The sequence below is a fragment of the Eptatretus burgeri genome, chromosome 13 (genome assembly GCF_056783735.1).
Source record: "Eptatretus burgeri isolate ZD-2024b chromosome 13, Ebu_testis_v1, whole genome shotgun sequence".
NCBI lineage: Eukaryota > Metazoa > Chordata > Myxini > Myxiniformes > Myxinidae > Eptatretus > Eptatretus burgeri.
In genome coordinates, this window is record NC_140973.1 from 81,328,648 (window position 1) to 81,346,275 (window position 17,628).

Genomic DNA, 17,628 nt, shown 5'->3' on the forward strand with positions numbered 1-17,628 from the left:
AACAACCAGCAATGACGATAGCCGGGAGGTGCACGTTGTGCGCATGCGCAGTGTTTCGGGCACTGCGCGGAGTGTTCCTGTCAGCATCGCCCATGGGGAGTATTTCGGCGGCTCGTTTACAGCGAGAGTTCAAGGATGTGCTCGACAGCGAGGAGGTGAGAGCCACGACACTCGGCCTGTCCGTTTTATTCGAGTCGGGTGTCTCGTCTCCACCACGTTAGCCATGCTTGTTTGTCCGTCAGCCCTGAGAGGAGCTTCCTCGTTTCATGTCGAGCCTCCGTCCCGTCACTGATACTTGCTTGGCGCAGAGGGAGGGACCTCACCAAGTGGATATTTGACGAGAAGAGCGCGATCGTTGAAGAATAAGAAGAAGAGTGGTAGCATCAAGGAACGGATCGATGACCCGAAGAAGAAGAAGAAGAGCGAGTGGAAGCATCAACGAAGGGATAGATGACCCGAAGAAGAAGAAGAGCGAGTGGAAGCATCAACGAAGGGATCGATGACCCGAAGAAGAAGAAGAGATTTTTTTTTTCTCTTTTTGTTCAGAGCGCCTCAATACATGGAAACCCGACTTCTACAATCACTGCTTCGTTCCACGTTCTTTCCACCTGCGGAATCAACTTCCACTTCCTCTTCAATCGCATTCTTCCTTCCAAATCCTCACAGCTGCTCACCACCTTCTCTGCTCCCCCCCCACCCCAATCCAAAAACTATGATACCCCCCCCACCCTGAATGTCTTCTTCTCCCCCTAATTCCTCCCCACACCCCTTATTTGTCCAAGTCTCCCTTGATTTTTATCCCTCTACCCTGCTGTTAGTGTACCCTCCCCCTCCTTCTGCTGTTCTCTTTGCTTTGTTGCATCCTATCCTGATCCATCCAGTGATCTAGCTCTTCCATGAGCCTCGACTTTGTATCAAAAAATACAATTAAAATAAAACGGGGGAGAGAGAGAGATTGATACATGTTTACAAACGTTTCACATGTATTAAATTTCATCACACTTTACATATTGGTGTTTTACCGCTATCATCCTGACAACCGCACGCGTGCAACCACGCGCAGCCATCGGTACTTTGAGACCTGGCAGGTCTCTGCTCCATTTCTTGAAAAAAAACACACCACACACACACACACACACACCTTATCTATTGATAAATAACACTGGTCTGTGTCATTTCAGAGGTCTAGGTTTTCTCAAGGGTTTTTATATGCTTTTTGCATGCTGAATTTAGAAATGTATCTCATTTTGCTCGATCAAGTCAAGTTTTTATGCTATCTCAATTTTAAGGAAAAAAAAATAATCAAAATTGTTTTTTTTTTTTTAATTAGCATTTTTTAAATTCAAAATCAAACTTGCATTGACAAAAAATGTGAAATTCAACATTAAATAGACGAAGGAAAACACCGACTGCTGGAGCGACTGAAGTTGCGTGTTGCCAGAAACGATGATTTATCTATATTTTTCTGAAATTGAAATGAAAGTAATTGAGAAGGCACTTTCTTCCACATTAAGTGTACTTGTGCGTCATTATATGTATAGTTTGTACATTTTCTGTCAATGTAAGTCTGATTTTGAATTTAAAAAATGCTAATTTAAAAAAAAACAACAATTTTGATTCTTTTTTTTCCTTAAAATTGAGATAGCATAAAAACTTGACCTGATTGAGCGAAATTACATACATTTCTGAATTCAGCATGCAAAAAAACATGAAGACCGTTGAGCAAACCTAGACCTCTGAAAAAAATATTTCAAATGCAGCCCAGTGTAATAGACATTTGCTGCTTCGCGGATTACTGTGACGCTGTCACTCCGAATCCCTCTTGAACGCCTCTCATAACTCGACGTCAAGCCTCCATATCGAAATCTTTATGTTGTTGCTTTTCATCAGTCTGATAAGACAATCGACCCTCCCGATCAGCACGATTACCACAACAAAATACAGCAACAAGTCACCATTTTCTCCTATTTTAACAAATGTAAACACAATATATATACAATCCATGTGTCGTGTTGCTTTGTTTGCTTGTATTCCATGATGGTGGATCACGAATGTGGTGACGTGACGCACACATGTCCCCGAGTGAAGTGGCGTTTGTCAAAACAACGTGTCATTCATTGTTGGGATTCTTGCTTACCTGCCCAATAAGGATCAGGGCATCGTGAGCTTTTCAGAAGGTCGTCTGGTGTATACCCCTTGGCCTTGGGGTTTCCTTCCCTTTACTGTACATACAGTAGGGAGAACAAGTATTTGACACACTGCCGATTTTGCAGGTTTTCACCACTTAAAAAGTATGTAGAGGTCTGCAATTTTTATCATAGGTACACTTCAACTGTGAAAGACAGAATCTAAAATAAAAATCCTGGAAATCACATTGTATGATTTTAAAATAATTAATTTGCATTTTATTGCATGATATAAGTATTTGATCACCTACCAACCAGTAAGAATTCCGGCTCTCACAGACCTGTTAGTTTTGTCTTTAAGAAGCTCTCCCATTCTCCACTCATTACCTGTATTAACTGCACCTGTTTGAACTTGTTATCTGCATAAGAGACAGCTGTCCACACTCAATCAATCAGACTCCAACCTCTCCACAATGGGCAAGACCAGAGAGTTGTCTAAGGACATCAGGGACAAAATTGTAGACTTGCACAAGGCTGGGATGGGCTACAGGACAATAGGCAAGCAGCTTGGTGAGAAGGCAACAACTGTTGGCGCAATTCTTAGAAAATGGAAGAAGGTCAAGATAACAGTCAATCTCCCTCGGTCTGGGGCTCCATGCAAGATCTCACCTCGTGGAGCCTCAATGATCATGAGAGGTGAGGGATCAGCCCAGAACTACATGGCAGGACCTGGTCAATGACCTGAAGAGAGCTGGGACCACAGTATCAAAGAAAACCACAAGTAACACACTAAGCCGTCATGGATTAAAATCCTGCAACGCACGCAAGGTCCCTCTGGTGAAGCCAGCGCATGTCCAGGCCTGTCTGAAGTTTGCCAATGACCATCTGGATGATCCAGAGGAGGAATAGGAGAAGGTCATGTGGTCTGATGAGACCAAAATAGAGCTTTTTGGTTTAAACTCCACTCGCCGTGTTTGGAGGAAGAAGAAGGATGAGTACAACCCCAAGAACACCATCCCAACCATGAAGCATGGAGGTGGAAACATCATTCTTTGGGGATGATTTTCTGCAAAGGGGACAGGACGACTGCACCGTATTGAGGGGAGGATGGATGGGGCCATGTATCGCGAGATCTTTGCCAACAATCTCCTTCCCTCAACAAGAGCATTGAAGATGGGGCATGGCTGGGTCTTCCAGCATGACAACGACCTGAAACACACAGCCAGGGTAACTAAGGAGTGGCTCTGTAAGAAGCATCTCAAGGTCCTGGAGTGGCCTAGCCAGTCTCCAGACCTGAACCCAATAGAAAATCTTTGGAGGGAGCTGAAAGTCTGTGTTGCTCAGCGACAACCCCGAAACCTGAAGGATCTGGAGAAGATCTGTATGGGGGAGTGGGCCAAAATCCCTGCTGCAGTCTGTGCAAACCTGATTAAGAACTAGAGGAAACGTCTGATCTCTGTAATTGCAAACAAAGGTTTTTGTACCAAATATTAAGTTCTATTTTTCTGACGTATCAAATACTTATTTCATGCAATAAAATGCAAATTAATTATTTAAAAATCATACAATGTGATTTTTAGGATTTTTGTTTTCGATTCTTTCTTTCACAGTTGAAGTGTACCTATGATAAAAATTACAGACCTCTATGTGCTTTGTAAGTGGGAAAACCTGCAAAATTGGCAGTGTATCAAATACTTGTTCTCCCCACTGTGTGTTGTTGGTGGTGCCGAATCCAGCTCGTTCTCTAACAACTGCAACCCAAGCTTTGAGCTCCACGAATGTGAACGATCGTACCAGTCGGCTACCAATTCAATGGATCTTTGTCAGTTGGGGTCTGTGACTTCTGAGTGGTGTTGCCATGATCACATCAACAGCGTAACATTTTTGAAACTTGTATTTCAAACAAACAGAACTGAAGTCAAATGAGGAAGCTCACCTTTACATACAATGTCCAATAACGGTTTCCACCCAGCGTCTGTTCTGCCGGCTCAACTCACCCGTAATCACCTCGTCCTCCAGAGCTGTCGAACGATCGAGTCCTGTCACGTCGTTCCATCTCATACGCTGGCCCATCCAGGATGATTGAAGAGCTCAAAGGACTTATTTCCCAATACACAATCTTAATGAGTTTTAATCGGCTCCACGCGTTAACAACTCTGGACATTAACACCTCGTTCATTCATCAGAGTTGAATCTAGCACGGGGACAGTCAAACACACTGCTCGTCACGTCACCCGTCTCTCTACACCTCCCTCTCACGGGTTTATATAGTATTACAGAACAATCCTGTGCTTTCCAGTAAATTTTATTCTCGTCCACACTGGAAGTTTCGTCTGAGAACATTGCAGAACCTTCCCGAATCTCACCATGCAGTTTACAATGCAATACTGCCCCCAACAGTCAAAATTAGCTCATGACATCAAGCAGTTTTTTTAAACGATTCACCGATCCGTGCTGAACGGAACTTATAATGTGTAACCGTCTATTTAATTACCTCCGCCCGAAGATTAAGGAGGTTATGCTTTCACCCCTCTGTCTGTCTTTGTCTTTGTGCAGGATATCTCAAAAAGTTGTGGACAGATCCGGAAGAAATGTGGTGTGCAGGTTGTGTGTGTGTGATAAGGACAAACGGATTAGATTTTGAGGAAGATCCGGATCCGACTGGTAGAATTTTTAAAAGTAATTTTTCACTATTGAAAGATAGGGCCAAAAACGATATAGTACTGTGGCATGATATTTCAAAAATGTATTGGGCCCGATATGTTCTCATGGATCAGGCATTACGTGGTGGAGGTATGCGCTCCACCGAGTGCCCTTCTAGTTGTTGATCTATAAGCATTTATTAATGCTTATCCACAAATACCACAACATCTCGCTTTTAACTGACAAAAAGGGTTTGAATTTGAAACTGAGGCTGGAGGTTGAGCCTGCACAACAGGTTCAAGAGGCTGTGATATTGCCAACAAGATGTCTCAAATAACTGCAGTGTGTGCGGAAAAAATAATGTGGGGAACACAATGTGTGAGTCGTGCTCCGCAGAATTCACCGGTAATCGGATGTATTTTCCTGTTTGTCATTGCCAAAGTCGAGTGTTATTTTATCCCTTCACAACATTCACAAAGATTGTTCTGGAAAATGATGAGAAAAAAGGGATTCCATTGATCAGGGTCGGGAGCCGCCGATACATTCATGTCAACATGCTTACATACTTGCATACATACTTTGGGGAGCATGTGCTTCTACAATGCGTCGCTGCGCCCACTTTCCATCGGTACTCCAGGAGCCTCCGTCTGGCCATACACAGGCAGATGCCTGGCCCATCCCCATCTCTTAGGGTGGGACATTCCAGGCACCCACCCGAAAGAACCGCCTGAGGTTAACTCGAAGAGACTGCTGTCTGGTGGATGATTCCTCATCACCACTCAGACACACACACCACAGTGTGTTTTGTGTTGGCCAGAGTGCAAGTCCTGCCACTAACCTCTGAGGGAAGGTAACCAACTGCAGGAGGACATCTGTATATGCTGTTGGCACCAGATTATGGGTAGCCGTTGGCTCACAAGGAGTTCCTCCGCCCTTTGGCAGGTTTTGTATTTAATCTTTCTGGGTGTTCATCTCTATACACCCTCCTGGTTTAGTCTCCGACACTCGACCATGAGCAGGTTATTATGGGTTTACATGATACCCGGAGCAAGTGCCTGACAATCGGGGTTGGGTGCCGCCGTATCTGCCAGGCTGCTTTGTACCGTCTATTAACGCAGCACAATGCAGGGCTCTCGTCCTTGAGCGATCCTCCAACCCTGGCCTCAGAGTAGCCGGATTACAGGTGCACACCATTATGCCCAGCAGCCACAGAGAAGTCCTTAAAGAGCTGCAGGTTGCTGATCCCCACTCTAAAGCCAGGGTCTTTCATTCACACAGTCGTTAATGCATGGAATCGTCTCCATGGAAAGGTAGTGGCAGCAGAAAGAGAAGATGGGTTCAGATTTGAGTTGGATGGGTATTAACGAGAAGCATTGTGGATAGAGGACGTCATCATATTTTTTAAGGCATGACCAGCAGGTAGCTTGGGTATGGTTGGATGATTGTATACACAGGTGAATGTGGTGTTGGGGTTTTTTTATCTTGCCAAAACGAAGTTTTTGCAAGATATGTTTGCCAGCTTGTATGTTTTTTTTTATTTATTTTTTATTTTTTTTATTTTTTTTTGTCTGTAATCACGTATAAAAAATTCTGCAGAGTACAGTTATCATTGGAAATTTTTGTAACTTCACATATCAGAGGCCTATAGAGGTCCCTTTCAGCACATAAAAATTTTGAAGGTCAAATGTCAAGGTCACTTTGTCGCAAATCAGGGGAGTCGACGAAACCCTTATTTTTTGAGTACTTTTGATCGGATAGTCTTCAAACTTCATGGGGATATAGTTCATGGTCTGGCGCTCAGCTGATTAGTTTTTAATGGCGATTGGCCTTGACCTTCATATTTTTTTTTTGTCTGTAATCACGTATAAATCACTCTGCAGATCACAGTTATCATTGGAAATTTTTGTAACTTCGCATATCAGAGGCCTATAGAAGTCCCTTTCAGCGCATAAAATTTTGAAGGTCAAGGTCACTTTGTCGCAAATCAGGGGAGTCGACAAAACCCTTATTTTTTGAGTAATTTTGATCGGATAGTCTTCAAACCTCATGGGAATATAGTTCATGGTCTGGCGCTCAGCTGATTAGTTTTTAATGGCGATTGGCCTTGACCTTCATGGTTAGCGCCTCAGGTCAAACATATTTGACCCCAAGGTCAAATTTTCAAGTTTAAGGAACCATATCATGTCGTACCCCAAATTGAACACCTCGATGAGTGCTTTCTAGATATGTCAAGCTTGAGACATTATGACGTCATTTGGTGACGTTATGAGGCAAACGCATATTTTTAATGGTTACTCTGTAGAACGATTCTCATCGGAATCTCTCGTCGGCAAATATTCCTCAAGGAGTCGCTCCTGGTGGATAGCAGCTCTGTTCACCTCAGTGTGACCTCAAAGAAGTCACACGTGGTCACCTTTTGGCAAGATACGGGTCACCCTGCGGGTGACATTGGTTTATTTATTTATTTATTTATTTTCATCCTTCCTGCAAACCTCAACTCCCCCTCCCCCCTCCAATATATATATATATATATATATATATATATATATATATATATATATATATATATATATATATATATATATATATATATATATATATATTGTTACGGTTGTGGAAATTCACAGATCACCATTCAGGTTCCCCGAAGATCAGTTATGTCGATAAGTGTGTGTCCAGATTAGATTTCCCCACCAATGTATAAAGGGAATTATTCATGTACCGGGCTGTGCATCTTTGAGTTAGCTGTTATTCTGTTCTGTCTTTTATTTCAACCAAAACAGCATCTCAACAACCACGCCATCCACACCACAGCGCCACCACCACCACAACAGCATCTCAACAACTCCTGCCCCGATTTCCCTCAGAACGACGAAAAGAAAGAATGTCCGTGATCGGACTAAAAGAGCCAAGCCGAGCTCCGTTGGAATTTTCCCTCAGAACAACGAAAAGAATGTCCATGATCGGACCAAAAAATAGCCAAGCTTAACCCCCCTGGAATGTCTCCCCGCGCGCCGTGAATGGAGGGGCGAACGCTCCGGGGTGATAAAAGGGTCGCGTTGGAGCGCCGTGGGGAGTTGAGGGAGTTGGCAGCTGGCGGTTGGTGAGTGGGTGAGAGAGTCCCTCTCCTTGGTCGTTGGAGGCTCCGTTAGCGGCGTTGGAGACTAGAGTGGAGTTGGGAGCTGGTGGAGTCCGTTCGAGTAGAAGCCGGAGAGGAGTCGCCAGCCGGATCGCCATTGGAGGCGCCGTTGAAGGCACTGGTGGAGTCTAGCGGAGTGTGGGCAGAGACACCGAGGGTCGCCTAACCAGGGCCCAGCGAGTCACCACGAGGGTGGCAGGTAACCTGCCTGACCTCTCGGAGCCTTGCGGTCATCCCGGCTCCAAGGAACATTAAAGGCCTACGGGCCCAGTTCTCCCTGTTCTTTTCTGGGGTTTTTGCATGGAAGTCTGTGACGCCTTGTCCGTTAAGTAGTGAATTGTTATAAGTGCATGTAAATCATAGATAGATCGGCTGTAGGTCTTTTTGCTCACGTTTTGTCCCCTACCCCCATTCATTGCCATTCATTGCTTGCATACGTGTATAAATAAATGTCCCCTTTGTTTGAATATTCACCTGCTCGTTGCGTCCCTTCCTCCATTGAACTGCCATAATTGCGTTCGGAATAAATAGCTGGTTTTTAACACCGATAAGCTAATCGGGTCCAACGGGGCTTGGCGATAATAAACCGCTCGGCAATCGCAAACGGAACGGGCTGCTTAAAAGCGGCTCGTTTCCGGACAGGTCCCGTTGAGGTACAACCTCTGGGTAGTCTGACTGCACGAATAATTAGGTAAATTGACAATTCGGCGATCGACCCTGTAGCACGCTGGCAGAGCATTGACAAGGTTGTGGTGTGGTTACAAACACACCCGTGGCTGGATTTCGGCGTTGATTCAAAAGCTGCGACTGGATTGCCACGCTCAGTGGGCGCGCGGCCGGCGTGCAGGCGACCGCTTTTCGCTAATTGCGGAGTGGCGGAGATCCACAACAATATATATATATATATATATATATATATATATATATATATATATATATATATATATATATATATATATATATATATATATATATATATAATATATTTGAGTTCAGGAAAAGAAAATGTGTTTATGTACCTGTGTTTACTCCATTGTTCGCCCCCACCCCCTCCCCCCAATTGAAATCGAGTTGATTACCCAGAATTGTTTTAGTGTGAAGAGAGGTCACGAATGATTGGCAAGTTGGTGTGTGTGTTTTCAGATGTTTGGATCTTTGCCATTCAAATGGGGGTGGGGAGTGGACTGGCCTTTGAGGGCAAAAGGGGGGAAAGTGGTTTATCATGAAAACAACTGTGTTTTACCGCAACCTGTTTGTGTTCCCTCCTCAATCCCTGTATCATGATGTTTAAACCCTTCATGCTATACGTCATGTTTGTCTGCTGTCTGCTAATGCCCTTGTAATTCATTTAAAAGTGACATGATGTCTACCTGTACTCATGCTTGTCCTACCTGTGATGCATATCCATGTTCCCCCATGAGTTTTGATTGACTAGAATTGTTTAAAAAATAATTGATTTCTTTTGTTTAATTTGACTCGAGTTTTATAACTTTTGCAGTTACAGTAAGTGCCTTTTCAACCAGTTTGGAAACCTTTTTTTGTTTGCAATCGTTTATTTTTGTGACTCTTCAACATCTTCTTCAACTCCCAGGTAATGAACAATCAAATAAAAATTGAGTTTCTCAATGAGAACTTCATGGAGCTTCGGGGTGAGATCGCTGGACCCCCAGACACCCCATACGAAGGTAAGTGGAACACATCCCACCTGCTGGTTTGAGTTTGTGTTCATCAGAAGCTTTCTCACATCGAGTACGTTTTGTGTGAAGGTAACAGAAAACAACCCGAGTGGTCGTGTTGTGTTTTGCTCATTCGGCGCGTGAACCTGTTCGTGTTACTGAGGTTCTGCATTACTTTGAGAGTATCAGGACAGATTTTGCTTGGTGTACCTTTTCTAAAAAACAGAAGAGGAAGATGATATTCCCAAAAAAACTTTTTCTCTTCACAGGAGGGAAGTATTTGTTGGAGATAAAAATTCCTGACACCTATCCATTTAATCCACCAAAGGTATGTCTTCCTCCTCTCCATTTCTTTTTGACCATGATGCTTTGCATACCTCACTGAAAATGGATTCCTCAGCTTTATTTATTTACCTATTTTGGATGTCAGGAACTTTCTGGAGTTTTTATTTATTTATTTTATTTTTTTAAACAGGTGACCTTTAATGTCGTTTTAAACAAATGACTCCAAAAGTATTTGATGCATTGCTGGCAAAGGTTGGCCACAGAGATAGTAGGTTGTAATTGATGCTACTGTGACGGCGTAAAATATTTCCAACGCAGTACTTTTTTGATGAAGCCAGAATTTTGTTGTGTGGTTGGCGACGGCCAGGTTTGAGGCCATTTTGGAGATATTGTCTGCTTGAAACAAGGTTACGGCTCATAGTGAGATCCAGGAATTCCAGAGACTGCGTCTGTGACTGACTTGAGAGAAATAGAGAGAAAAAAAAAGAGAAACCTTCCTGCATTGAATGACTTCAGCTGGTTTGCTGACCACTGCGGATACTGATGGCATCGTAGCCTGCATCTTGGATGTGTGGTGTACTGTTATACCTGGTGTTGAGTCATGAGGAAAATGGTACAGAGGTAAGGCTAGCGTATCTTGGAAGGTCAACTGGTACGTGTGATGAGCTGGTTCTTCCTCAGATGTTGGCCTATTCCTTGGCAGAGGTAATTTCATCAATTTTTGTGGATGTTTTCTTGGTTACCGTCGATGGTGTTTCTTCCATTGCGGCCCACGACGGTGTCTCCTCAAGTCGAGGCTAGGTTATCCGACACTGCTCGAGACAATTCTGTTTCTGCACATACACGGAGCAAATTTTGTTTCGGCTTTAATTGGCGTGGGACTGCAGCAATCCCTTCTCGGCTTCACAAATCTCTGCCTGTCGTCCTCTCTTCATGTGTGGTGATGAAAGCTTCAACTTTGCAAGCTGCGTCGAGAAACTGCAGCTCGCACAAGAGGTTGTTGAAGGAATGATTATTGACGGACATTTCTTGGAAAGGAAGTGCAACTAATTACAGGATTCATTCCACTACTGACATGAGTGAGAAGATGATATTGCCCCAGCAAGTTCTTGCATGTCACTTCCATGAAGTCACATAAATCTTTTAGCTGCTGAACTCTCACTGTGTACATGGAACGATGTTTGTATATCTTGGTAGTGAGGCATACCATGATCAACAAGAAGGCCTGAAACCAAATTGGGATGGATTCTCAAAATCCTTGTCACTTGTGTATACTTGGGGGTTTAAAATTTTTTTTTTTTTAATCGACCGACAAGACTGTAATTTGTACTCTTCTTTTTTTTGGTGAATCAGAAGACTGAGGATCATGCTTTATTTATACTTTAAACTTTCTCCTTTACTTTTCTTTTTACTGTTGGATCATGACATTCATGGTTCCTCTATTCGCAGAACCAGCGTATTCACAGTTCATAAAATGTGACCTGCTTCAACATTTGCGGCCCTGTGTGTCACGTATCCGTGGGCGTATTACGTGTTTTTTTTTATTTTAAAAAATATTTAATTATTTATTTTACGAGATTTTTGATTTTTTTTCCCTTATGAATCATGATCCGCCGGAAACCTATCCCCCTTTTTTTTCATTGAAATAATGCCCCGACATTCGCGGCATTTTTTTAGGAATGTATTCCCCGCAAATGCCGGGGTCCGACAGGACCTATAACCATGCACATGGCTGATTTATACAATTGTACGGTGGACTCCCATATAAAGGATGAATAAGGTTTGAGATGAACTGTGCTAAAATATTTTCAAAACTCAATACAATAAATATTGTTACTGTCGTCTGCCCTCTAGATAACTAGATGGACAGCGAGTCTTTAATGAACAAGATCACCTTTCATACCGTTAACCTTGAGCCATTATTGTTGCATCGGGGAATCCAAAGCATGTTTTCGTTACATCGGGGAATCGTACTGGCAGTCACGTAATGGATCTTGATTTATTGGCCGAGCCAAACCAAGTTATCCCTTACATGGCATTCCCACTCTCAGATTCCTACACTGTCAATTTAAAACTGTACAATAAGTTGGCTTCATGCATCCGCTCAAGGAGAGAGAAAGAAAGAGAGATAGATCGGGTGTAAGTGATGAACTCTCTTGCACTTTGTGACAGTGCTGGAGAGCTGATGTAACCTCCTTGGCTTGGACTCACCGCAGCTCTTCTCAGTTCCCGGGTTTCTTCAGCATCACGTCACGTCAGCACGGTTGTCACTCCAGCAGACTCCAGGCTTGCAAAGAACTGCTCTCAAAGTTCTCACTCCCATCGACTGAACTGAAAGTTCCTCTAACCTGCATTTTTATGACCTTCAAACAATGCAGTCTTTGTCCTCTTTGGTGCCTTTGGGTGTCCAAAGCAATTTCTCTGTTTTTGTGATTTTGTTCTCTGGCTTGCTCACGCCGACCACCACCTCCCCACCCCCCTCCTTGTGTATTAGACCAGCCATCTCTCTATCGAGTGCAGCCTGTGGCTTCTGGTTGCATCATTGGTTGGGAAGCGGCTATGCCGCTGATGCAGTGTCCCCCTTACCAGTGCACTGGTACTCATTTTGCCGACCTCGGAAGGATGACAGGCTGAGTCAACTTCCTGGTGTATTAATTCAGCAGCCCAACGCGGCTTGAACTCAGGACCCTAGGATCCCAAGCCGTCACCCTAACCACTGAGCCAACACCAGGCTTCGACCAGCCATGAAAGGGCATATATCACTTAATAGTGTTACGGCTGTGGAAATTCGCATTACACCATAAAGGGCCCTCAGGTGAGATATCTTCATAGGTACATGTGTAGTTAGCCCAAACCCGTTGTATAAAGGGAATTTATGTGATTCATCCGGGCTGCGACGCTTTGAGTTACCCATTTTTTTTCTTTTCTGTCATTATTTTGAACCAACCACGTCTCAACCGCCATCACACAACAACCACCTTAACCACCACGCCAGCCATCGTCACCAACTACAACCACGCTCCAACCCGCAGACAACAACCACAACGCCAACCCTCACCACAGAAGATCCTCCACCACCTTCGCCGTTACCTTCACGAATTCATCCCACATCATCGCTGATACGGCCATTCCCACACCACCTGTGAACACTGAACGTCAGGCTGTCTCAGGCCCGTTCGGCGATTGGTGCCGAACGCACCGAGCCGCGAGCGCCAATGGCGGCCTTTCCGAGGGGAAAATTCGGATCAGAAATGCTTCACACCCACTTCTCCTCCGTCCAATTGGCGAGCGCGGGGTGGCTTGGCCCTGCCTCCAAGCCTGTGTATGCGAAGTCCGTATATGCAAATTTTAGGATCAGGAGAGGTTCATGCCCATTTTTTGCCGGACCAATGGCTGACCGGGGGGGGGGTGGCGTGGCCCCGCCTCCAATCGCGTTCTGATCCTAAAATTTGCATATTGGCTGCTCCTGCCACCTATAAAAAGGCGAATTGGAGCGAGTTGGGTTTTGGAGTTGCTTGGAGAGTGTCGTCGAGAGGTTGCTCTCGGGGACAAGGAGCGTTGCGTTGGCGGAGTTGTCGAGTGTGCGCGGTGGAACTGCAAGCAAGGGAGCTCGGGTCCGAGGCAAGAAGGACGGCGGTCGGCGACGAGGTTGCGGTGTGGGGGATCGCTCGTCTCGTTGCGGGACCCAAGCCAGCCAGCCACTCCCCTCTCCCAGGGCATCAACAATTCACCCTTTCCCCCATGCTGAGATAGTGCAAAAGGGGGCCCCGTTCCCACCCCACCCCAAACGTGGTGCCAACGAAACCCGCCAAGGGGCACGGAGTCGGGGCACAGCGGCGCGGCCACATTTGCGGCTTGCCCGCCAACGCGTCACGAGGACGCGGGTAAGACCTCTCCGGTCTCGCGGACCTGGCCGCTCCTCCAGGTCACGCGCACATTTGGCCTACGGGCCTGTCTGCCTCCTTGTCTGTGAGGGTGGCTTCTTTCCTTTGCTTTTGTGTAAATGTGTGTTGGCGCCGTCTGTGAAGTAAAACTGTATAAGTGTTGTCGTGTGTGTGCGTAGTCGGTTTTATCTCTTACATTTGCTTTATGTGCATTTTGATTCTGTATGGCTGTATATACCGTGCTTTCCGTGTGCCGGGAAATAAAATGCTTGCTTGTTGAACTGTGCCCGTTTCGCTTTGTCTTTTCTCTATTGACTCTCCATTCTGCTTCACGTAAGGGGTTCGTAGTGGGTGCAACATCCCGGTAATTAATCGGAACCATCGAGGCCGACGATAACACCGCTCGGTTATCACTGTAGCACGGAACGGACCGCTTAAGCGGTTCGTGTCCGGTGTCGGCCTGTGGCGTGGTACGATCGCCCGGTCGACCATTCGCGCAGGTATTTAGGTAGATCGAATTTGGCGAGCAACCCTATCCTGCATAGGTGGGCAATTGGCACGATCGTGGTGAGGTTAAACCCCCACCCGTGACTAGCTCCCGGCATTGTTCCGAGAGGGTCACGACAGAATTGTCCTTCCGGTGGGCGACGTGCCGCGATTTGAGTTTCGTGGCCGTCCGCACGCTGGCGGGCGTGAATTCGCAACAATATAATGATTGGCTGGTGTTCCAAGATGCTCCACCAATTCCGGGAATGTGCTTCGATCCAGCTCAAACCAGTCCGAGAGGCTGGTAGAGCGGAAACCGCAGCGCCGAAATATCCGCGTTGGTATGGAAGGGTCGGGGTCTGTGCCCACGTAAACAATGAAGGGTCGTGCCTTGCATTCGTGTGTGTGTTGAGATGGAGGAAGATGTCTCGTTCGACAGATGTAGACAGAAATAGCAAGTGAAAGATGGAGGAAAGGGGAGAGGCAGGCAGAATAGAGAGAGAAAAAAAAGTTTTATAGATGGGAAATAATTACTCAATCGTCTCAACCCCTGCTCTTCATTGCACGGCCTGCGAGCCACTGGTGGCCTGAAGTGTGGCCGATTAATACACAAATGTTAAAACGCCCCATCATAATCTGCCACAAATGCTATCAAATTGACCTAATGGTTTCAAATGAGTGTTCCAATGCGAAGCATAAAAGTAACATAATGACATCAGGATATGGTTGCAGACCAGTTAACCACAACGAAGAATAGTATGTGGACTGTGGAGGCAGGGTCTAATAGCAGCCATTATGGAGTCCTGCAGGCGGTGTGGCGGCTCTCGCACCAATGTCTTATCGGCAATGGCGAAGATCATTGGTCTAAACTCTAAACACTCACAACACGTATTTATTTTATGTGCAATGCAGTGCGCTTAACTATTGTTTTTGCTAAAGATTGATTATTTTACCCCCCCCTCCCCTCAAAGTCAAAATCACAACAATATTTCAAAACCTTTTTGTAGTTTTCAAATTTTCTCAGACTTCATTTTAATGAATAGACTATTTTTACCTACATCAATTCCATTATTCTTCACTACCCCCCCCCCGCCCCCACATCATCGTCTTTAATCCCTCTTTTTTTTCAGGATCTTTGAGGTATAATTGTTGTACTTGCAGCAAAATCGATTGAATTAACTTCCCAGTTGGGAGCATTGGCAACCTATGTTGTTCATTTCACACTTTATTTATTCATTCATTCATTCATTCCCCTGGTTACCAAATGTGAGACAACCCTCTGTTTCTGGTTCACACAATTGTACGATTTTAGCACAGACTGCTTAAGCTTTTCTATCACCCCCCCCTTCCCCTCCTCTCTTTTTATGCAAATTAACTATCATTCCAGTTAGTAATTATATTGATCGCTCTGAAAATTGGAATTGGAGCAATCCTTGTGCACGTCGCTAAGTTAATAATGAAGGCTCGTAATTGTGATACCATTATTCTTTGAAACTGAGGATGTTTTGTTTTTGCATAATTTTATTGTACGTCTTACGTATGTACATACGTACGTGTCTGCCTTTTGTTAAGAGCGTACATCGAAAACCGTTCAGTGGAGGAAATTGAAACGTTACCACATGTTACATGGCCTTGTGATGCATCGGTCAGTCTTTTGAGGTCATCATAGGCCTAATTTCTGAAATCCGCATTTTTCATCCGATCGACTTGAAATTTGAAGAGGATTTATATTTCAGGTCACTGAATTCAACTACCAATTATTTTTGAGATCGGCATGGGTCTGATTTCTAAAATTGAAAGATAGTGTTAAAAACTCTATATATCGTATCTCAAAAAGTTGTGGACAAGCTATGACAAAACTAGGTGGATTTGAGTTGGGTTGATGACAAAGGAGTTGGCTCACACCAAGTCCTCCTCAAGACTGCATGGGGTTTGTATTCTCTGAATATCATCGAGTTCATTTTGATTTTCATGGTCTGGCCTTTTTAATTTTTTTATTTTCTTGTTTCCTGTTGTGTTATTGCGCTTTATTTGCAGAACAGAGTATGGTCACGTCAGACAAGTGCATGGTTATTGAGAAACTTTGTTCTTACAAATATTGCCTGTGTTTGATTCTTGTTCACAAAACCATTTTTCCCTCTCTCCAGGTGCGGTTCATCACAAGTATATGGCATCCTAACATCAGTTCTGTGACGGGGGCCATTTGTCTGGACATACTTAAAGACCAGTGGTATGCTTTCTTCCCAGTTATCATATTTTAGCTCGCTGTTCATACCTGCTCAGACACAGAAGGATGATGTGGTTTATATGACACAAATATCTAGTGAGATAGGCTTTGGGTTGCTGAGAAATGTAAGATTGGTGAGTGATTTGTGTTGGATGGAGGACATTAACTGTTATACACCTGGTCCTCACCGAATGTCCTAGTTGTTCTCGAAAGATGCGACTTTAAGCAGATCACATTTTCCCCATTTATAACAATTAATGTATAAACTAGAGTTTGATTCTTTTTTTTTTAACATTTCTCATCAGAAAACAAAAACGTTAAAAGTTGAAACACAGTAAACCCTCAAATATCGTGGGGTTAGGTTCCTGGAAAATACTGCGATTGTGGAAGCCATTGGGAAAAGGGGGCGGGGTGGTGGGTTCAGTGCCCGGGCTTTGAAAATGTTGAAGTTGGGCAGCAGCGAGAAATAGACATTACAATTGAAATAAACTGTAAAAAATAAAAATGTATATATGTACACATACACACTACATGGCCAAAAGTATGCGGACACACTTTCTTCTTAGTGGATTTGACTTTGTCAGCCACACCCATTGCTGATAGGTGTATAAAATCAGTACACAGCCATGCAATCTCCACAGACAAACATTTGAAGTAGAATAGGCCGTACTGAAGAGCTCAGTGACTTTCAACGTGGCACCGTCATAGGATGCCACCTTTCCAACAAGGCAGTTCATCAAATTTCTGCCCTGCTAGAGCCGTCCTGGTCAACTGTGAGTGCTGTTATTGTGAAATGGAAATGTCTCAGAGCAACAACAGCTCAGCCACAAAGTGTTAGGCCACACAAGCTCACAGAACGGGGCCGCCGAGTGCTGAAGCACGTCGTGTGAAAAAAAAAAATTGTCAATTGTAACACTCACTAGCGAGTTCCAAACTACCTCTGGAAGCAACGTCAGCACAAACACTGTTCATGAAGAGCTTTATGAAATGGGTTTCCATGGCCGAGCAGCCGCACACAAGCCTAAGATCACCATGTGCAATGCCAAGCGTCAGCTGGAGTGGTGTAAAGCTCACCTCCATTGAAATGGAGTGGTGGAAACTCGTTCTCTGGAGTGATGAATCACACTTCACCGTCTGGGTTTGGCAGATGCCAGGAGAACGC

At 44.5% G+C, this 17,628-nt stretch overlaps 1 protein-coding gene across 1 annotated transcript in view; it reads left to right on the forward strand.

The window, feature by feature from the left end:
• LOC147014911 (ubiquitin-conjugating enzyme E2 K-like) overlaps positions 1 to 17,628 on the forward strand; it is a 29,968-nt gene continuing 12,340 nt past the window's right edge. The window contains exons 1-4 of the mRNA XM_085853377.1: positions 1 to 155; positions 9,500 to 9,593; positions 9,854 to 9,912; positions 16,387 to 16,469. Of these exons, the coding sequence (XP_085709503.1) occupies positions 12 to 155; positions 9,500 to 9,593; positions 9,854 to 9,912; positions 16,387 to 16,469 (380 nt within the window). The 5' untranslated portion in view covers positions 1 to 11. The remainder of the gene's footprint in view (positions 156 to 9,499; positions 9,594 to 9,853; positions 9,913 to 16,386; positions 16,470 to 17,628) is intronic.